The 17,671-nt window shown below is 37.9% G+C and overlaps 1 protein-coding gene across 1 annotated transcript in view; it reads left to right on the plus strand.

Annotated features, from left to right (window-relative positions):
* The window catches only part of sppl3 (signal peptide peptidase 3), a 33,289-nt gene extending 16,115 nt beyond the window's left edge, over positions 1 to 17,174 (plus strand). The window contains exons 2-11 of the mRNA XM_028463230.1: positions 2,412 to 2,489; positions 6,561 to 6,652; positions 6,873 to 6,992; positions 7,130 to 7,208; positions 9,406 to 9,518; positions 10,241 to 10,347; positions 11,848 to 12,011; positions 12,722 to 12,912; positions 13,063 to 13,172; positions 14,670 to 17,174. Coding sequence (XP_028319031.1) covers positions 2,412 to 2,489; positions 6,561 to 6,652; positions 6,873 to 6,992; positions 7,130 to 7,208; positions 9,406 to 9,518; positions 10,241 to 10,347; positions 11,848 to 12,011; positions 12,722 to 12,912; positions 13,063 to 13,172; positions 14,670 to 14,741 — 1,126 coding nt within the window. The 3' untranslated portion in view covers positions 14,742 to 17,174. The remainder of the gene's footprint in view (positions 1 to 2,411; positions 2,490 to 6,560; positions 6,653 to 6,872; positions 6,993 to 7,129; positions 7,209 to 9,405; positions 9,519 to 10,240; positions 10,348 to 11,847; positions 12,012 to 12,721; positions 12,913 to 13,062; positions 13,173 to 14,669) is intronic.
* Positions 17,175 to 17,671: the final 497 nt, after the last annotated feature.

The following is a 17,671-nucleotide window of genomic DNA, read 5'->3' on the forward strand; positions in this document are numbered from 1 at the left end:
TTTCTATATCGCCAAAATAGAAACATATCGATATATTGCCCAGCCCTACCCAGGACACAAGTGAATAAATATTCATACTGTAGGGCTGTAAGACTCGTTGAGCAGGTTTTAGGTTTGTTTTAGGACAAGATCGTAAAGAATGTCATTGAAGATCATTCACACCTTAAACTAATTTCCCACAAGTCACAAAATAGCTGATGATGGAAATTTTTAAAATGCTCCCCCAAGACTCACCGACTATATCTAACAGTACGGCTGAAACGATTTCACATTTTTGTGACTATAGAAATTACTTGATGCAATTCTTTTTGATTTAAATCATTGTTTAATTCCAGTCCAACTTCAGCTGAGTGCTGGGTTCTGCTCCACCTGGATAGGCCTTTGTAAACAGTGTTTGGAATAATGCCGTTTAAAATAACAGCATTATGTAACGGCGTTTGTTTTTCAGTAACGGGGTAATCTAACTAATTACTTTTTACGCCGTTATCATTACTGAACGCTAAATGCAGTGCGTTACATGCATTGATTGAATAAACTTTTATCCCAAAGCATCCCTGGCTTCTTACACAGCTGTTGCGAGGATGTGGGTTAAAAACAAGATAAGCGATTATGATTGGCTTAGGCGGCGTCATGTTTCATGGTAGCCAATCAGAGCCAGTGTTTTTACACATGTGCCAGCAAGAGGAGGCGGGTTAAAAACAAGGTGAGCGATTATGATTGGCTAAGGCGACGTGCCAGCACACACGACACACACACACACACGCGCGCGCGACACACGCACACTACAGATTTGATGAAGCAGCAGAGATGTTGAGCGTGGAGCAATCTGATGAAAAGTTGTCATTTTTAAGGTGACGATACAAACACTACTTTAAATTAATTGTGGTCAAAGGCAAGAACGTACATGTGAAGTGTTGATTATATCCAGGAGTGAAGAATTTGTCGACATCCGTTGTAAGCAACTCAAATTTAATGAAGCATCTCACGACACATGCATCTAAAAAATGTGAATTATTTGACATATAGCAACTTTTTTTTTTTCAACAGTAACGCAAATAGTTACTTTCCTTGGTAATGAGTTACTTTTATTATAGAGTAATTCAGTTACTAACGCAGTTACTGTTTTGAACAAGTAGTGAGTAACTATAACTAATTACTTTTTTAAAGTAACGTTCCCAACACTGTTTGTAAAGCACAAAGCATCTCACACTCATGCTTGTGTTCTGATAGCTGAGTGCAGCTACAGTGGATATCAACACTCTGGTGAAATTTGCGCCCAGAGTCAAACTGTTGTTACAGAAGAAAAATAAAATAGCCCTTCACTGACTGACACTTTGTGTGGAGTGCAGTCTAGTCGTCAGCCCAAGGCCAAAATGTGCACCGCGTCCTGCTTATGTCTGCCCTCAGACCACAGTCTGAAGACCCTGAGTTACTGTGTTTACATAAACATTGACATAAGAAACAGCATTTGGGAAAATGCACAATTAAAGCAACAAATGCTTAGAAAAAAAGCTTCAGCTCAAGTTACTGTGTCCATAATATGTAATATACAGTATATAAGTTGATATTTTGAGTTTGTCAGCCCTTTACATCTGTAGCATTTACCTGTTGCTATGTAATGGCTGCATCTACTTGTAGCTCTGATTTTATGTTAAATTTAGAAACTAATCTTGAGCGCTGCATGAAATATTATCATTGGAAATATTTTTATTTTAATTTTCAAAATGGATTGACATTTTTGTTTATTATTGTACCTAAAAAAGGTATGTGTAAGGGAGTGTATCTAAAGGATTTTATTTGAATTTTAATTTAAAAATTGAATGTAAAAAGTCGCCTTTGAGAAGAATTGAATTGTTTTGATTGCAAAGAGTTGTATTACTCATAACCTCAACTGGCATTGAAGCTGCAAATTGCATTATCTGATTGATAGACTAAAGAATGAATGCAGCTCTTGTATGTATACATTTATCGTTATTATTCTTTCTTGTTTGTTTTTCTGTTATTTCATGTTCTTCGCAGCAACCACCAAGTTAAATTCCCTGTACTGTCTTTAAACTGTACTTTTCTGTAAAACTTTTTTTGATTCTGATTATTTGACATCTAAAATAATTGTTTACGGCATTTACAATTTGCGTCACTAAGCTCAAAGAAGCACAAGTTCTGTATATAATTCCCCCTCCTCCTGCTTCACTGCTGTGTTTGAACTCTTCTGAGGACTTTTCAAGCTCATAGCCTGACGAGGGAGCATGCATTTGTATGGAGGCTGTTACTACTTGAGACGTGCAGCTGTACTATATACAGTACTATAAATTATATTATAATGAACACCAAGCCAAGAGAGTTGGAATCTTAGATGGCTCATTTATGTTTTCCCTGCATGTTTTAATCAGTTTCTTCTTCTTTGTTTGCAGGGCATATTCCCTCGTGGACTCCAGCCAGGTGTCCACCTTCCTTATTTCCATTCTTCTCATCGTCTATGGCAGCTTCAGGTTTGTTCACTCATTCATGATGGTACCTCAAAGACAAAAGAAAAGTATTCTTTAAAGGCATAATATGTCGCATCAAAAATTGCTGAGCACTTTGGCTATGCCTAACCTGGTAAGAGCCAGATTGATGTGTAGCCCGCCCTCTAACTCGAGTTCTCCACATCAATCTGGGTCTGTGTCTAGCGAATCCTTTCGGAACCAGGGAGAGGGACGTGAACAGAATGCTTGAAGCTGATTTCTCGAAGCGCCTGTTCACCATGATTTGTTTTAGCCAATCACGTGGTAACAAATGATGACGTTGTCATCAGCATGCGCGGGAGACGTGCTGCTACAACAACAACAAGGCTCCTCTTGCTGGATTCTTCTAAAACTGAGTTTATAGCAGCTTCTACACATTCATCCTCCTGCATCGACATCTTTGTTTTGATTCGGAGCTATGCTAATAGCAGTAGCCCGGCTTGTTCCTCTCCCCGCAACTGCACATGCACCAGTTTTGCTTAGGCGCCTCTGCCTTAGTCACACCCGGATATCCCGCCCTAAACCACAACACTGCCTCATGATTGGTTCGAACCATTTCGGTTCGGTTTCGAAAGGCAAAGGTGGAAACAGCACAAGATGGATTCTGGTGTTTGTGAACACCAGCAGAATCCATCTTGCAGGCAAGTTAGGCTATGCCATCCAATTACACAGAAACAGGATTTTCAGTGAATGAGATCACTATTCATAGTGTATGATGTTAAGTTTGCAAATCCCATTTATTTATAAAGCACGTTTGAACACAAACAAGGTTTGACCAAAGTGCTGTACAATAAAAGATAAAATATATACAAGAAATGCAACATTGAACATAAAAAGATGATCTCAAAAATGACATCGACTCACACGGTGTTAAAAGCCACATCAAACAAATGTGTTTTTAAAAGAGATTGAAAAATGAGAACAAAAGAGTCTTTTCTTATATGTAACGCTAGCTCGTTAGAGAAGGCCCGATCCCTTCTGAACTTCCTTTTTTATCCTCTGCACGGCCAAGAGCATCTGGTCAGCTTAGCGTAGAGCCCGAGATGGCTGAAGAAGTTCAGACAGTAGGATGGACTGAGGCCATTTAGACATCTGTAAGTCAATAAAATCATTTTAAAATCTACCCTTTGGCAAACAGGGAGCCAGTGGTGTTTCATGCTCCCGCCTTTTTTTACCAGTCAGAAACCGGGCAGCAGTGTTTTGTACCCACTGGAGGCGAACAAGGCTGCTTGGCTGAACCCAACATAGAGAGAGTTACAATAGTCTCGTCATGGTGTGATAAAAGCATGGATAACAGTCTCCAATTATTTCTTACCTAAAACAGGTTTAAGCTGACCTGCTCATTATTAACTCATTCACTGCCATCTCTTTTCAGAGCAGCCAACTCCATATTGCCAGGCGTTTTAGATGATTTTCACTGATTCTTTAAGACCCACAGAATATTTTGTACTATATGACAATCTGAAATTCTGAAAAATTAGACTCTAGTTTTATCAGAAAAAATAATTTGGTTTCTAGCTTGTTTTGTTCTTCCGTAATCAGCAGTTGGATAGAGGCAAGTTTCACATAAATCGCCAGTTTGTGACGAAAAAGCTGAGAAAAACGTCTTTTTCTGAAAAAAAGTATTTGTGACTTTGAAGCAATTTTTTTTTTTTTTGTTTTAGTGACACCTCAACATTGGTTTCCTTCTATAAAACACTGAGACTGGGCTTTTGATGGCAAAATTATTATTATTTTGCTATCTGGCTCAGAGTTGAATGGTTTTTCTCCTGAACCAAAAGAGGATAACAGGGTAGCAACAAATGCAGGGTTGGGATCAATTAAGACTTTTAATTACAATTACGTCTTCAATTATCCATGTTCAATTACAGTGACCAGCGTTTTTCCCCAATTAAATTATTTTTTTTAATTATTTTCCCCCTGAAATTCAATTACAATTATGTTCTCAATTACTAAAAATCAATTACAGTTAAGTACTGTTACTTAGTCTGAAATAAATGACCCCATAATACTTAACCTTCCTCTAGTGTTTGCTTTCTGTTAGCATCTCTTATGATAATGGGTCAGATTTGACCCATGTCTTAAATCAAGAGAAAAATAGACTAATATTATCTACCTACTAATTTGTATTTCATCCCGAGATTTGCATTAAATTAATTATAATTTGCAGATTTTATAAAATGTTGATGCCAATTACAAAATACCTTATCAAAACTCAATTAGAATTCAGTTATGATTATTACGGATTTTTTAAATTATAGTTGTGCCGTAATTGTCATTAATGATCAATTCCACGATTACAATTATAATTTTCCCCAACCCTGAGCAAATGATATATTTTGCAATAGGACAAAAAAAAATATTGTTTTGTTTGTAAGGTGAAAAATTTATTCTAAACAAGCCCCCACAGCTATCTCACTCTCCCTACAAAACCACAACGTGTCCATCTGGTGTCTGATATTGCATGTGTAAGGTCTGACAGGAAGGAAACACTATCTTCATCCGCTTATGTTAGAGCTATGCCTGCAATGACTTTTCACTGGTATGGATGTGAGGATAGATATATAGATCAGAGCTATAGGCTGTTTGCAACATGCAGCAAATGGGTGGGAAATGATTTTGGGGCAGCATGAGTAGCTTTTCTCTGAAAGGGCACATTATCGTCTTTTTTACAGCGTTCTAGGAGTGTTGCAATGGAAAAACTATGGACTGATGTCTTTTTTTTTTTTTTTCATTTTTTTGGGGGGCAGCTTCAGATTGAACAAATTTCTGTAATTTCCACATTGTTTTACACATAAGTTTCTGTTTTCTTTACATGACATTGTCTTTTCATAATCAGATGTCATTACAGGCTCCTAAACGCCCCAAACATGCTTAATACTGTTGATGAGGTTAACTAATGTCATTAGTTTGATATTTAGAAACGTGCAGAAACCAGCACACTGAGAACATGCCAGAATTTGTGCAACATTTGATTTGACCTCCAGCCATTTGCTACGCTTGCTAAAGCTAGACATTTAGGGAAATGTGCAACATCGTTGTCCCAAAACATGTCTGTATGAGTTCTGTTTCCCAGTTGTTTCATTTTCAGTAAGTGGGGGCGAGTGGGGGCAAACGCATCCGCCCACAGATGTGGTGTGAAACAAATGAAGTGTGTCTAAAAGGGGGAAAATAAATCTGTTCTGTTACATTCTGTGTGTTTGTGCATATCGTATGTGTGTGAGTATGTGTGCATAGTGAGTGTGTGTTTGGAAGCACTGTATGTGCGTAAGACAGTTAAAGAGGAGGGGAGGTCAGGGTGGAGAAATAAATATATAAATTATTAAATAAATAAGGGTTTGATGTTTTCTGTTTATCCTTTGCGATGCGTTTCTGGATTTGGACATGATTGATGACTGTAACCAAATTATTTTATTTTGTATTTTTATTTTTATCTTGTTACCTTCTGTTTCTAAGTTGTAACCCTTTGTGAGTTGTTGTGATTTTTCATCATTTTGCGTGCTGTTCTGTTTTGGTGTAGTTTGGAATTGTGTGCATGCAGATTTTGCTCGAGAAATAACATTTCCATCTTTTTAACCTCCTGTTTATGTGTAATTGCATTATATATTTTCCCAAAACATCCATCTGAGGCAATTTTCAATGTCAATTTAGAATTTCCATTCGATATTGTTTGAAAAAAAATTGAATAAAAATAATTTGAAAAATAATTACAATAAGGAATTTCTTATTTTTTGTCAATTTTTTCACAATTACGGCCCTACACGAGCCCTTCCCCTGTCTCTCAGCATTCAGGGGCTGCTCAGTGCTTACATAAAGTCAGATTATTTGTTTTATTGTACTTTGATGTGGATAATAATTATTTCAGTACATTAAAACATTGTACTGGTACTTCTGTGTGCTTGCACTGTGTCCAAAGGTTTTATCCTCATTCCCTTGATTTTTTTTTTTCTTCCTTTCTGTAAAAATGAACAGATTTTGAAATGAAAATGATTGAAAATGGAGTAATTGTAGTTTGTACATCTGAAAACCATTAATCAAACGTCTTCTTGTGCGCAGGTCATTAAACATGGATTGTGAGAACCAGGAGAAGGATAAAGATGGTAACTGCATAAACACAGGGTCTTTCAATAACGGCAGCACAAACAACAGTAAGCACTTATCACTAAACAATAGTAGTAGATGTACAAGTAAAGAGCAAAAAACATTCTTTTCAAGACATTCTAGGAGTATTCAGCACAATGCAAATACTGAGATTGTCTTTTTGATTAGTAAACTGTTACCTCTGTTTAAAAAAATTACAAATCAAAATGATTATTTCTGTGTTTGCCACTTTTAATTTTCTCTACTTGTTCTATGATTGTTTTCCAGGCATTCAGACCATAGACTCCACACAGGCCCTGTTTCTGCCCATAGGAGCCTCCGTCTCTCTGCTAGTCATGTTCTTCTTCTTCGACTCGGTACAAGTGGTCTTTACCATCTGCACTGCAGGTAACTATTCCTGCTGATCAATGCATTACTTTACTAAGTAACGTTTAGCTTATGGAGCTGATAGAAATCCAAACAAATGGTCCAAATCCCATCACACCCAGACTGCTCTCACTGCTGTTCTTTGTTCTTCTCCTCAGTTCTCGCAACAATTGCTTTTGCATTCCTATTGTTGCCAATGTGCCAGTATCTGACCAGACCCTGCTCCCCACAGAACAAGTAAGGAAAACCACATTTTGTCAGGCTGTTGCTCCAACTGCTCCGTGCTTGTGTTTTATTTGTTCCTTTGATAGAAAATGAATGGGAAATCTTGCCAGTAGTTCAGCTTATAAAGACGATGATCTATGTTGATGCTTTGCTTTGATGCTGTAAGAGCCTTTAATGTTTTCTGTTGCAAGAAACCAGCCTTACTCTTCTCCACTGTTTTTGGGAAATATCTCGGCCAATTGTTGTCACTAGGTTGCACACTATTGCCAGATTGAAATAATTCAAACATGTTGGAGCGGTTAAAAACAATCACTATAAAGCAAACGTTGATGGGATGCGACACACCCTGGGAGTGTGAGGCCTGTGATGTGTCCACTCTCTTATTGTGGATAGGATCTGTTTGTTTTTGTTCCACAAATAATTTGTGGCAACTGATTGTGATGTTTTTTAAACAGTTTTAGATGATTTGTGAAAAACTCCTGGGGCATTTCCTGCTGAATTGTTGCATATACTGTAACTTGTTTTTTTTCTTTGTAAACTTGTACAAATGTTATTGATAATTAGTGAGGATACAGGAGGCATCCTCACTATTGGTATCCTTAAACTTTGTTGTGGTTATTATTAGGGATGTCCTGATACAACCTTGCATATCGGCCGATACTGATATTGATCAGATATCACATGATCATACATATTTTTTTTCCTTTAATAAAAAAAAAAATACATATTTTATAGTGTGGAATGTTAGAAAAGTCTTGATCAAGTGATGTCACTCAAACAGAGAACAATAGTCAGCAACGGTAGGTATGAGAAAAACTGACCCATTTATTATTAACCAATTGGTTACATACGGAAGAGCTGGAGGAAGTGGCCGGGGAGAGGGAAGTCTGGGCCTCCCTACTGAGGATGCTGCCCCCGTGACCCGGAAACGGCTAAGCGGGAGAAGATGGATGGATGGATGGATTGGTTACATACATTTTAACCTTCAACATAATATATACAGTATTCTACAATTGAATAAAATAAATAAAAATGAATTGGGGGAAGAAAAAAATTCTGAAATTTGAATCCGATATTTGTTTTCAGGCTGATATCGGGTTGATATTTTCAACCGATTTGAACAAGTTTGGGCTCAAACTTTTCAAATATTTTCTGGCCATTCTTCTGTCTGTTCACTCTCAGATAAAACCTTTAACCCATTACAACCTTTTTTAATCTTAATGCTAATGTTCAGCTATTGCTAGGTTAGTGCTAATGCTAGGTTAATGCCTATGCTTGGTTTATGCCAATGCTAGGCTATTGTTAATGTTAGGCTAATGCTAACATTAGGTTAATGCTATTACTAATGCTAACGTTAATGCAAGGCTAATGCTATCTAATGCAGTGCAACGCGGGCCAGTAGCTGCATCCCCACTTAATTTTCTTCAGGAAATGCAAATATTCTAGTTACACTTTATATTTGCATTCTCATTCATCAAATCGGTTCATTGAACGTATTTGTGGTTTTCACAGTAAAAAAATGACCTGTTTTTTCTACTCGAATTTGGTGTTTTTGTGTGATTTTAAGTCCATTGTGTTTATACATTATGTCAATAGTTATACCCTGGACTCCAAAGGGTTAAAACAAACACAAAAAACCAAATGAACCTCTGTGGAGACTTTTTAATACTGAAAGTCAGCCTAAGCATGATTCTGTTTAGCCAAAGTGTTGCAGCAGCTATAGCTAAGCTGCACTGTCCTCTCCTTGTTGCTGGAAACCAGTTTTCACTACCTACTGAATACGCCGAAGCTGAGAGAGGACAAGCGGAGCATTCATTCATTCAACCTTTGGCCTGAATCTTTTTTTTTTAAGGAAGGAGAAATATTCTAGGGAGTGAGGAAGGAGTAGTGTAACATCTGACAGCGCAATTATATTTAGTCTTCAGACAAATTGGATTCGTTTTTAGTTTTAATCTCATTTCAGTCAACAAAATTGCTTCTATTTCTTTAAATTGTACTATCCGGAGGCCCAATTTATAGTCATTTTGCTTTTTTTGCATTTAATCTTGTTTTAGCTTTGCTGCTTAAAAATCTTTTTGACAAAATCATAAGTAAATATTTGTCAAAATCTTAAGCACTTTCTGTCAAACACTGTACATTTTGAGCAAAGCCCATTGTTGCTAAGATGGTAAAGAATCAGGAAGCATCTCCCTCTCTGCCTCTGTTGCAGGATTTCGTTCGGCTGTTGTGGGCGTTTCACTCTGGCCGAGCTCTTTTCCTTCTCCCTTTCTGTTTTGTTGGTGCTCATCTGGGTGCTGACCGGACACTGGCTTCTCATGGACGGTGAGTCATAACGCTCCTGTTTAATTGACTGCAGCACAGTTGGAAACGAGCACCTGCCACAAGCCGGAGATTCTATGGAGTTCTAAAGTTGTACAACTGACGCTTGACAGTTCTACAACTAATAAAGTCTGTTCAAATGGCAAGAAACTGTTTTTATTGGTAGGAAAGATACATTCAGAGCCTATAAAAGACTATCGCTCCCATTAAAAGATACCACTCTACCTAAAAAATATTACTGAGGAAATTGACATGAGGATGTTCATAATAATAATGACATATTTTATTTAAAAGCACTTTACAGGTTAAAACAACAACAGTAAATACAGTGATGAAAACAAAGAAATATAAATCAGAAAAAAGAACATCAGTAAAAAAAATAATACGATTGAATAGTTTTAAAAAACACACCTTTTCTGATTTTAAAGATAAACTTTTAATCCAACAAATCTCTGACAAAACCTTGTATGTGCAAGGTTGAAATGCCATTTTCACTAAATATAACTGTTGGACTAAAATTGGAACGATAGAATCAATCATCTTTGTTATCAAACCACTTACGAATCAGAATAGCATTTGATTATTCACATTCTTTTATGATGAAATGTGACTGTAGGATGCTCAAATTGACTAAAATTCATCCCAAACACACTAATAGAAAATGTGTTTCCCATGGTGCAATGCTTGTATGCCTCATACTCCCACTGTCGTGTTTCCCCTCTCAGCTTTAGCGATGGGCTTGTGTGTCGCCATGATCGCCTTTGTGCGCCTCCCCAGTCTGAAGGTGTCATGCCTGCTGCTGTCAGGACTGCTCATTTATGACGTGTTCTGGGTAAGAAATGCTCCCACTCATAAAAGTGCAAAGGTTACTGGGAAAATCTGTGTTTATATGTGAGCGAAAAATAAAACCCATCCATAATTAGAGCTGCTGCACAGCAATGGTCGGGGCCAGGCAATTTTAGGCAAAACAGACAGCAGTTGTTCGTGTAAAGGCAGATTTCAAACGGCTATCAAAAGGTATAATGAAAAAAAAGTCAAAATACACAAATTGCATCTGAACCAGTGTTAATTTTGACAGCAAATTTGATTTAGTTTTAGATTCATATACCATTGATCAACCTGATATTGGATCGTATTAGTTTCAGTAAATACACACAGATTTGATAAGTTCTGATTGGATGTCGTCCCATATGACAAAATTATAGTAAAATTGTTATCAGTCGCTGAAAATATCAAATAAATTTTATATAGTCTAGTTGAAGAAAACTGACGAAAATCCTCAGTTGACCAAGTTAAACACTGAGCTAGGCAGTATGTTGGTCATTTGTTTAAAACAATGATTTATTGGCTCCATAAGTGAAAAACTAATGTTTAAAAATGCTATTTTTGCATTGACTCCAATGTTTCACTTTAGAGCAAAATTCAAAATGCTTTAAAGAATATTTTTTTGTTACCATTGAAAATGTATTTAGCAAAATTTGTATGTCATTAAAAGCTTGGTGTCAATTGAGCAAAAAGTGCAGCTAAAGGCAGTTTTTACAGTTTTTGAAAATTAAAAGTGAATATACAAAAGTTGACTCAGTGTTGGGGCTACATTTTAGTGGAAGCTGTAAGTCTGTAGCAGATATGTTTTATTTCTTGTTTTTTCTCAAAATGTTGAACTTCAGAGGTTTGCTGTAGCGCCACCTTTAGGACGATTGGCACGTATTTGCAGCTCATGCTATCTGGCATTGGACTGGAACTAAATTTCCTCAGCCCGTAATAGTGGGTCAATTTAACCATGCAGATCAGATTGTCATGTGACTGTTATTGTGAGGATCTGAATTTTTGTTTTATTATGTCTGGTTTAATATTCTAATGAAATTGGATATTAGTGGTTGAATAATGAGATTCTTCTCTGCTCAGTGTTTTACTATGCTTACTTATTCTCTATAAGACTGTAACTTAATTTTTCATTCTGTGTTGGTAAATGCTGTAATGTGTTAAAAGAAGCTAAAAGGAATTCTTTTTAACATATTATTGAGAATTCAAAGTTTCATCCATATGGCAAAGTAATGATTGCAGCTGTCAGTCTGAATATCTATTTAACCATCACAACACCACAGTTGTGATGTTAGTTTAAATTTTCCCTCAAGCAACAACAGTTTTCTGTGGTAGGCAAACAACGTCGGTGTTGGATAAATAAATGCGATCAAGCACAAAGCTGAGAAAAAGATGTAATGATGACAATAACAAGCCCTTTTCTTTAAAGATGAAGTGATATTATTATTATTATTATTATTATTATTATGTGATACACAGCCAGCTGACTCCCTCCCTCTCGTTTATCCAGGTGTTTTTCTCAGCCTACATCTTCAACAGTAACGTGATGGTTAAAGTAGCCACCCAGCCTGCTGAAAACCCCATAGACGTCCTCTCCAGGAAGCTCCACCTGGGGCCTGGGATGGGCCGAGACGTTCCCCGCCTCTCTTTACCCGGCAAACTGGTCTTTCCCAGGTAACTGCTTATCACTGCAAAGAATAGGGAAAATACATATGGAACAAAACATTTATGTCTCAAAATGTTAGCGTTAGTAATGTAAATGAGATCATAAAGTTCTTTATCTCAACTTATAATGTGCTGCTGACTGATGTTAGTTTACAATAGTTCCAGCAAGATTGATTTAGTTTTTTTTTTTTTTTTTTTAGTATGTTAAGTTGAGGTTTTTCAGGAAATTTTTATCTCCCGACATGTTTCCAATGTCAATTGCCAGTCTTCTTCAGAGGAGTTCTGCTGATCGCCTTTGATGGTTCCTTTGACTTCCATGTAATAGTTACAACAAGATTAATTTTGTCTTCTTTTTGAGTAGTATCATAAGTTCAGGTTTTGTTTATTCAGACAAGGTTTTTCAGGAAAAAAAATTCCCCTGACATGTTTCGACTGTCAACTGCCAGTCTTCGTCAGAAGAGTTCTGCTGATCGCCTTTGATGGTTCCTTTGAAGTTTCACTTAACTCACATGGAAATAAAGATTTCCTGAAAAACCTTATCTGAGTAAACGATTCAAGTTACCCTTCGTTTTTGTTTTTTAAGGCTGATTTTCACACCCAGAATTCAGAGCAATTTTTTTTAAAGAAATAAAGATGAGAAGTGAAGAAAACAACCAGAGAAGTGACTGTATTGAGTGGTGAATGTTGCATTATTTTAATTTTTCTGTCTGTGTCTCCAGCTCCACAGGAAGTCATTTCTCCATGCTGGGCATTGGGGACATTGTGATGCCAGGCCTGCTCTTGTGCTTTGTCCTGCGTTACGATAACTACAAGAAACAAGCTTCTGGGGAAGTTCCGGGGCCGGGTAACGTGTCCGGACGCATGCAGAGGGTCTCCTATTTCCACTGCACTCTCATCGGATACTTTGTGGGTAAGCAATCAATGGATGGATCTCAAACGCCAAAGTGCAGATGTGCACCTTTTGGTTCATCATTTGGATGAATGAGCAACATTTTATATTGTCATTGTATTTGTTTGATTTGAGGATGTTTTGACTTAGTGTCTTTGTGTTTTTACTCAGGTCTGCTGACTGCGACTGTGGCCTCCAGGATCCATCGTGCTGCTCAGCCTGCACTGCTCTACCTGGTGCCCTTCACCCTGCTGCCTCTGCTCACTATGGCCTACCTGAAGGTACCCACTGGTCGCCCTATGCCTTATTAGTTTCATTAAAACAGAGAACACCATTCAGCAACAGTAGGTATGAGGAAAAACTACCCATCTATAATTTATTGGTTACATACATTTTAAACCTAAAGTAGGAATATTCTACAATTGAACAAAATATGGAAAAAAACAGATGGGAAGACCCATACAAAATAATCTTTAAAAAATCTTATAAAAGCAATGTATATTATATTAGAGATTTAAGATTCAGGCCAATATGATTTAGTTTTTTCTATTGGATCAATATCAATATTGACCCCAGGCACTTCCATTAGGAGGAAAAAACCTGAATAGCAATGACAGCATGATGGTTATATCTTTGATAAAATAGAGTAAAATATGCTATACATCTTTTGTTGGCAAATACGTCTGATGATTTCTCTCCCAAGAAACAGCTCATTGGCATTATAACTGAGTAAATATTTTGAGCTGTAAATGCAAATAGTAACTAAATAGATTGAAATAGAATTAATCGACTTACCAGATGAATTCTAACAATTCATTTAAAGCTGTTAATTATTGTGTTGTGTCCATATCAGACTGAAAGTTTCTGGATTGAAATATTGAACACAAGGTTTTATTTCCCTTCCCTAACTGAAAAGTGACACACTTCATAGGTACCCATACCTGCAGACAGAGTTGAACTTTTTTCAGTTAGAAGTGAGAATAAAGATCTCTGTGCTGCATGAAGCTTAAGTTTTTAAGCTTCATGCAGCCAAAAACTCGTGCACCATCACATTAGACCAGGCGAACCAATGAAACAGTTTACATGAAATTGTTTGCGCTCCCACTGAATCATTCTGATGAGTCATTTTGTCATGATGCACACTGCCTCATCACGGCAAAGCAAAAAATGTTGTCATAGAGAGAGAGCGCTGCAGAGTAGCCTGGATTTGTATAAGTCAGCCAGTTTGTAATAGAAGAAGTTGTTAAATTACTGCATTTGGTTTGTTCTGGAGCGATCGATGCTCTGGACTCTGAGGCTGATGGAGAAGCTTACGTAAGGACAGACAGACGGAGTGGAGATGGTCTTTATCAAAGCTGTTCTGATCTTTGCTCCGTCTACAGAAATGGTCAGCCCCTTTTTAATAGTAATAAACAATAAACAGCATGAAGCTGCCAAATCACTTCTTTGTTCAGAAGTAATTGCGTTCGTATTCTGACTCAGAGTCCAGACTCGGCGTGTTCGTACCACGGTAGTTCACGGTAAGAAGAACGGAGGGAGCAGTGTATCAGTCTGGATCCAGTAAAAGGAAACTCATCAGTTGCCTGCTCTGATTGGCCGAGTCGTTTGAAGGGCTCCCTCACCAGCATATAGGGTTACGATGCAGCCTTTATTTGGATTTTTCTTAGAAAATTACTAAATTATTGGAATGCGGTCAATATAGCTTTATAGTCCAGAAATTATGGTATGTTCCTCCCTCCATCCACTCTCGATGCTAAACAAGCGTATTTTGTCCACAGGGGGATTTGCGGCGCATGTGGTCCGAGCCGTTTCACACCAAAACCAGCAGCTCTCGCTTCCTGGAGGTATGATGCAGCCGGGGCGAAAAAAAACCAGCGTGACAGAAACATGGTGGATTTTTTTTCCCTTGACTAGCGGGAAGTAGAGAAGGCACGCTCAGAGTGAGGCCACGTCGTCATCACTTGTTCATGCTTTTCAAGAATCTTCTGTAAAAAAAAAAAGAAAAGAAAACCTCAGAAGGGACACGGATGTGTGGATCACAACGCCCAGACACAACCCATATTTGGTCCCCTGTTTCCTCTCCGGTTCATCCACCGCTTCCTGTTTGCTGTTTATTTCGTCTTTGCAGCACAACATCCTGCTAGTATTTTTGTTTTTTAAGTCCTTTTTATTATTTTTTTTAGGTTTCATTTGCTACTTCCTCCTGAGGCCTCGTCTCAATCGTCAGGCCTTGTTGAGTCTTTAGGTTTTTTTTGCATTTCTGTCTCAGATGAACTCATGCTCCCAGACTCACCCCCCACGCCCCTCCCCTTTTTTTGTGGACTTACTGTTGTGAGACTTGGCTGGGGTTTATATATATTTTTTTAGCATTGTCGTGGTCATTAATATTATTATTACAATGTTGGAACAATTCAACCATGCAGAGAAGAGTTGGAGTGACGGATTCCAGGAGCACCGATGCAGAGGAGGAGAAATGCCCCGCCCCCACCTGTCCATGTTTGCTCCGCCCACCTCTGGGTGACTCCTCCCCCCTCCTTCCTGTGACATCTTGCTCTGTTCATCTGCTGTCCTCATTCCCCAGCCTCACAGATACCTATGTATTTTATTTAGAAAGGTTTTATTCTTGGCATATACAGAAATGATGCATTATTAACAGTCCAGCTGCCCCCTCCCCCTGCAGCATTGGAGGACTCCTCTCTATTTGTATATATGTGTACACAATGTATTTGCAGTATCCTGAATTTGTATTTGTGTTTCGGAGCATGTTGTTGAAGTGGGTGGAAAGCTAATGCCAGACAACAACAGGAATTTGATGAGTTTTTTTTTTTCTCCCAGGCATCTTTTAATCTGAGGTTGTCTTCTTTTAACTTGCTCAACTAAATCAATTAAAAGCAAAACTAATGATTTTTTTTTTTTTTTTTGAAAGGAGGGGGGAGGGATCTAAAAGCAAAAACCATCAATATCTGTTGCTGGTCGATTCTAAAGTGAACTTCCTGCTCTAGTGTTTGTGTGCGTGTGTGGATCACATGAGCCAACGGTTGTTTTACTCTGGTTTTTAATTTGAGATCATGAATGAGTTGTTAAAAGAAGCAACAAATGGTCAGGTTTGCATCGTGCTGGGAGTGTTGGATTGGAGCATCGCGTGTTGAGCTTGTAAAACTCCCAAGGGTCACTTTCTAATCCTAGTGTTGTGTTTTTCTTTTTTTGGGTTTTTTTGTTTTTCTTCGGACAGACAAAAAATGTAAACAGTGTTTTTTTTTTTTGTTTTTTTTTTTTAAATAAATGAATGTTGACTTAATTTTAAGGTATGCTATGTTACTTTTCTAAATGACTGCACCACGCTGGGGTTTTGTACTGAATATCCTGCTGCGCTCGACTTAACTTATACTAAAAGCTATACTTTGCTTTCGCCATTTTACAAAATGTCTTGGAAAAGAAGAACGATGGAACAGGAATACATCAGTCGATGGAGGCGTGGCTATTGTGAGGTGATGATGAATGATGTTTCAAGAAGGGGTGGATGGATGCTCGTGTGTTTGTGTGTGTTTGGATCAAACCTGGACCTATAAAGATTCTCTAACACCCTTTTCCTAAAATCTAATAGAAGAATGAAAATCAAAGTTCACCCAAAGGATTTAGTTTTATGTAACATTTGTGTCTCTCTGCTGTTTGGTGGTTCTTGGACATTTATATTCTCCTATCCACACAGATCTGAAAGATCTACGGACGAGGCAACTTGCAGGTTTTTACCTCCCACTCCATTTTTGCTGTTTTTTTAACGCTCTCTGGCCCTGCATGTCAAATATAAAGTGTATGATTTCTCAGATGTTTCAGCTCTGCTGGCCAATTAAACACAGACGCACTGACTGGACCAATGAGCTCCTGTCAGCTGGTAGAAAAACCACAGCAATTGGTTACTGATGTCCACTTTAAAACGCGGAGATATAGATTTATATGCATATATATTTTCATGTATATGTGTATATAAACGTCTAAAATATCTATGATTATGATCATAACGAATTCCTTTTTTTTAAATGCAGTATTTTTTATTTTTCCTCTCTTGTTTCTACTCCTTTCGGCTCTGTTGGTGCATTGATATCAGGGCTGAGTGGATTCTGTATAGACAAAAATGGTGAATAAAGTAATTTAAGAACTGTGTAGTGAAACAGTGATTGATCAGAACACACATTGTCTGCCCGCCCAGCCCCCCAACCGTTTCACGCCTTCTGTCCTACTCTCATTCAGGATTCTGATGTAAATAAACATGACTTTAACTGTAACCACACACTGTTTCTTTATTGTCTATGGAATGAAAAGTTTGTTACGACCTGGGAATAACCAAAAGGACTTCATGTCTCATGCTGAATCTCAATATTACTCTTGTCTCATCTGCTCAAACGCTGGCAATATCAGTACACTTTTCTCTGTTTTGGCATCATTCAACCCCCTGACACCTATCCCTCCCACTTCTACTGCTCTGATACCTGTAACTCCCTCCTCTGTTTCTTCATTGATAAAGTTAATAACATCCACCAGCACTTATCACTCATGACCTCCCCTCCTCCGAACCTCTTCAGCCCATGCCACCCTTTTCTTCCTTTAAATTTCTCCCCCCGTCAGAAATTTCAAAACCTCATTAAAAAAAAAATCTAAACCCTCTTCATGTCAGCTCGATCCCATACCCACAGTCCTGGTCAAGTCCTGCCTCTCTTCTCTGCTTCCCTTCACATCAGCCATCATGCACTCCTCCATGTCTACTGGAATCGTCCTCCCTCTC

The sequence above is a fragment of the Gouania willdenowi genome, chromosome 12 (genome assembly GCF_900634775.1).
Source record: "Gouania willdenowi chromosome 12, fGouWil2.1, whole genome shotgun sequence".
Taxonomy (NCBI): Eukaryota; Metazoa; Chordata; class Actinopteri; order Blenniiformes; family Gobiesocidae; genus Gouania; species Gouania willdenowi.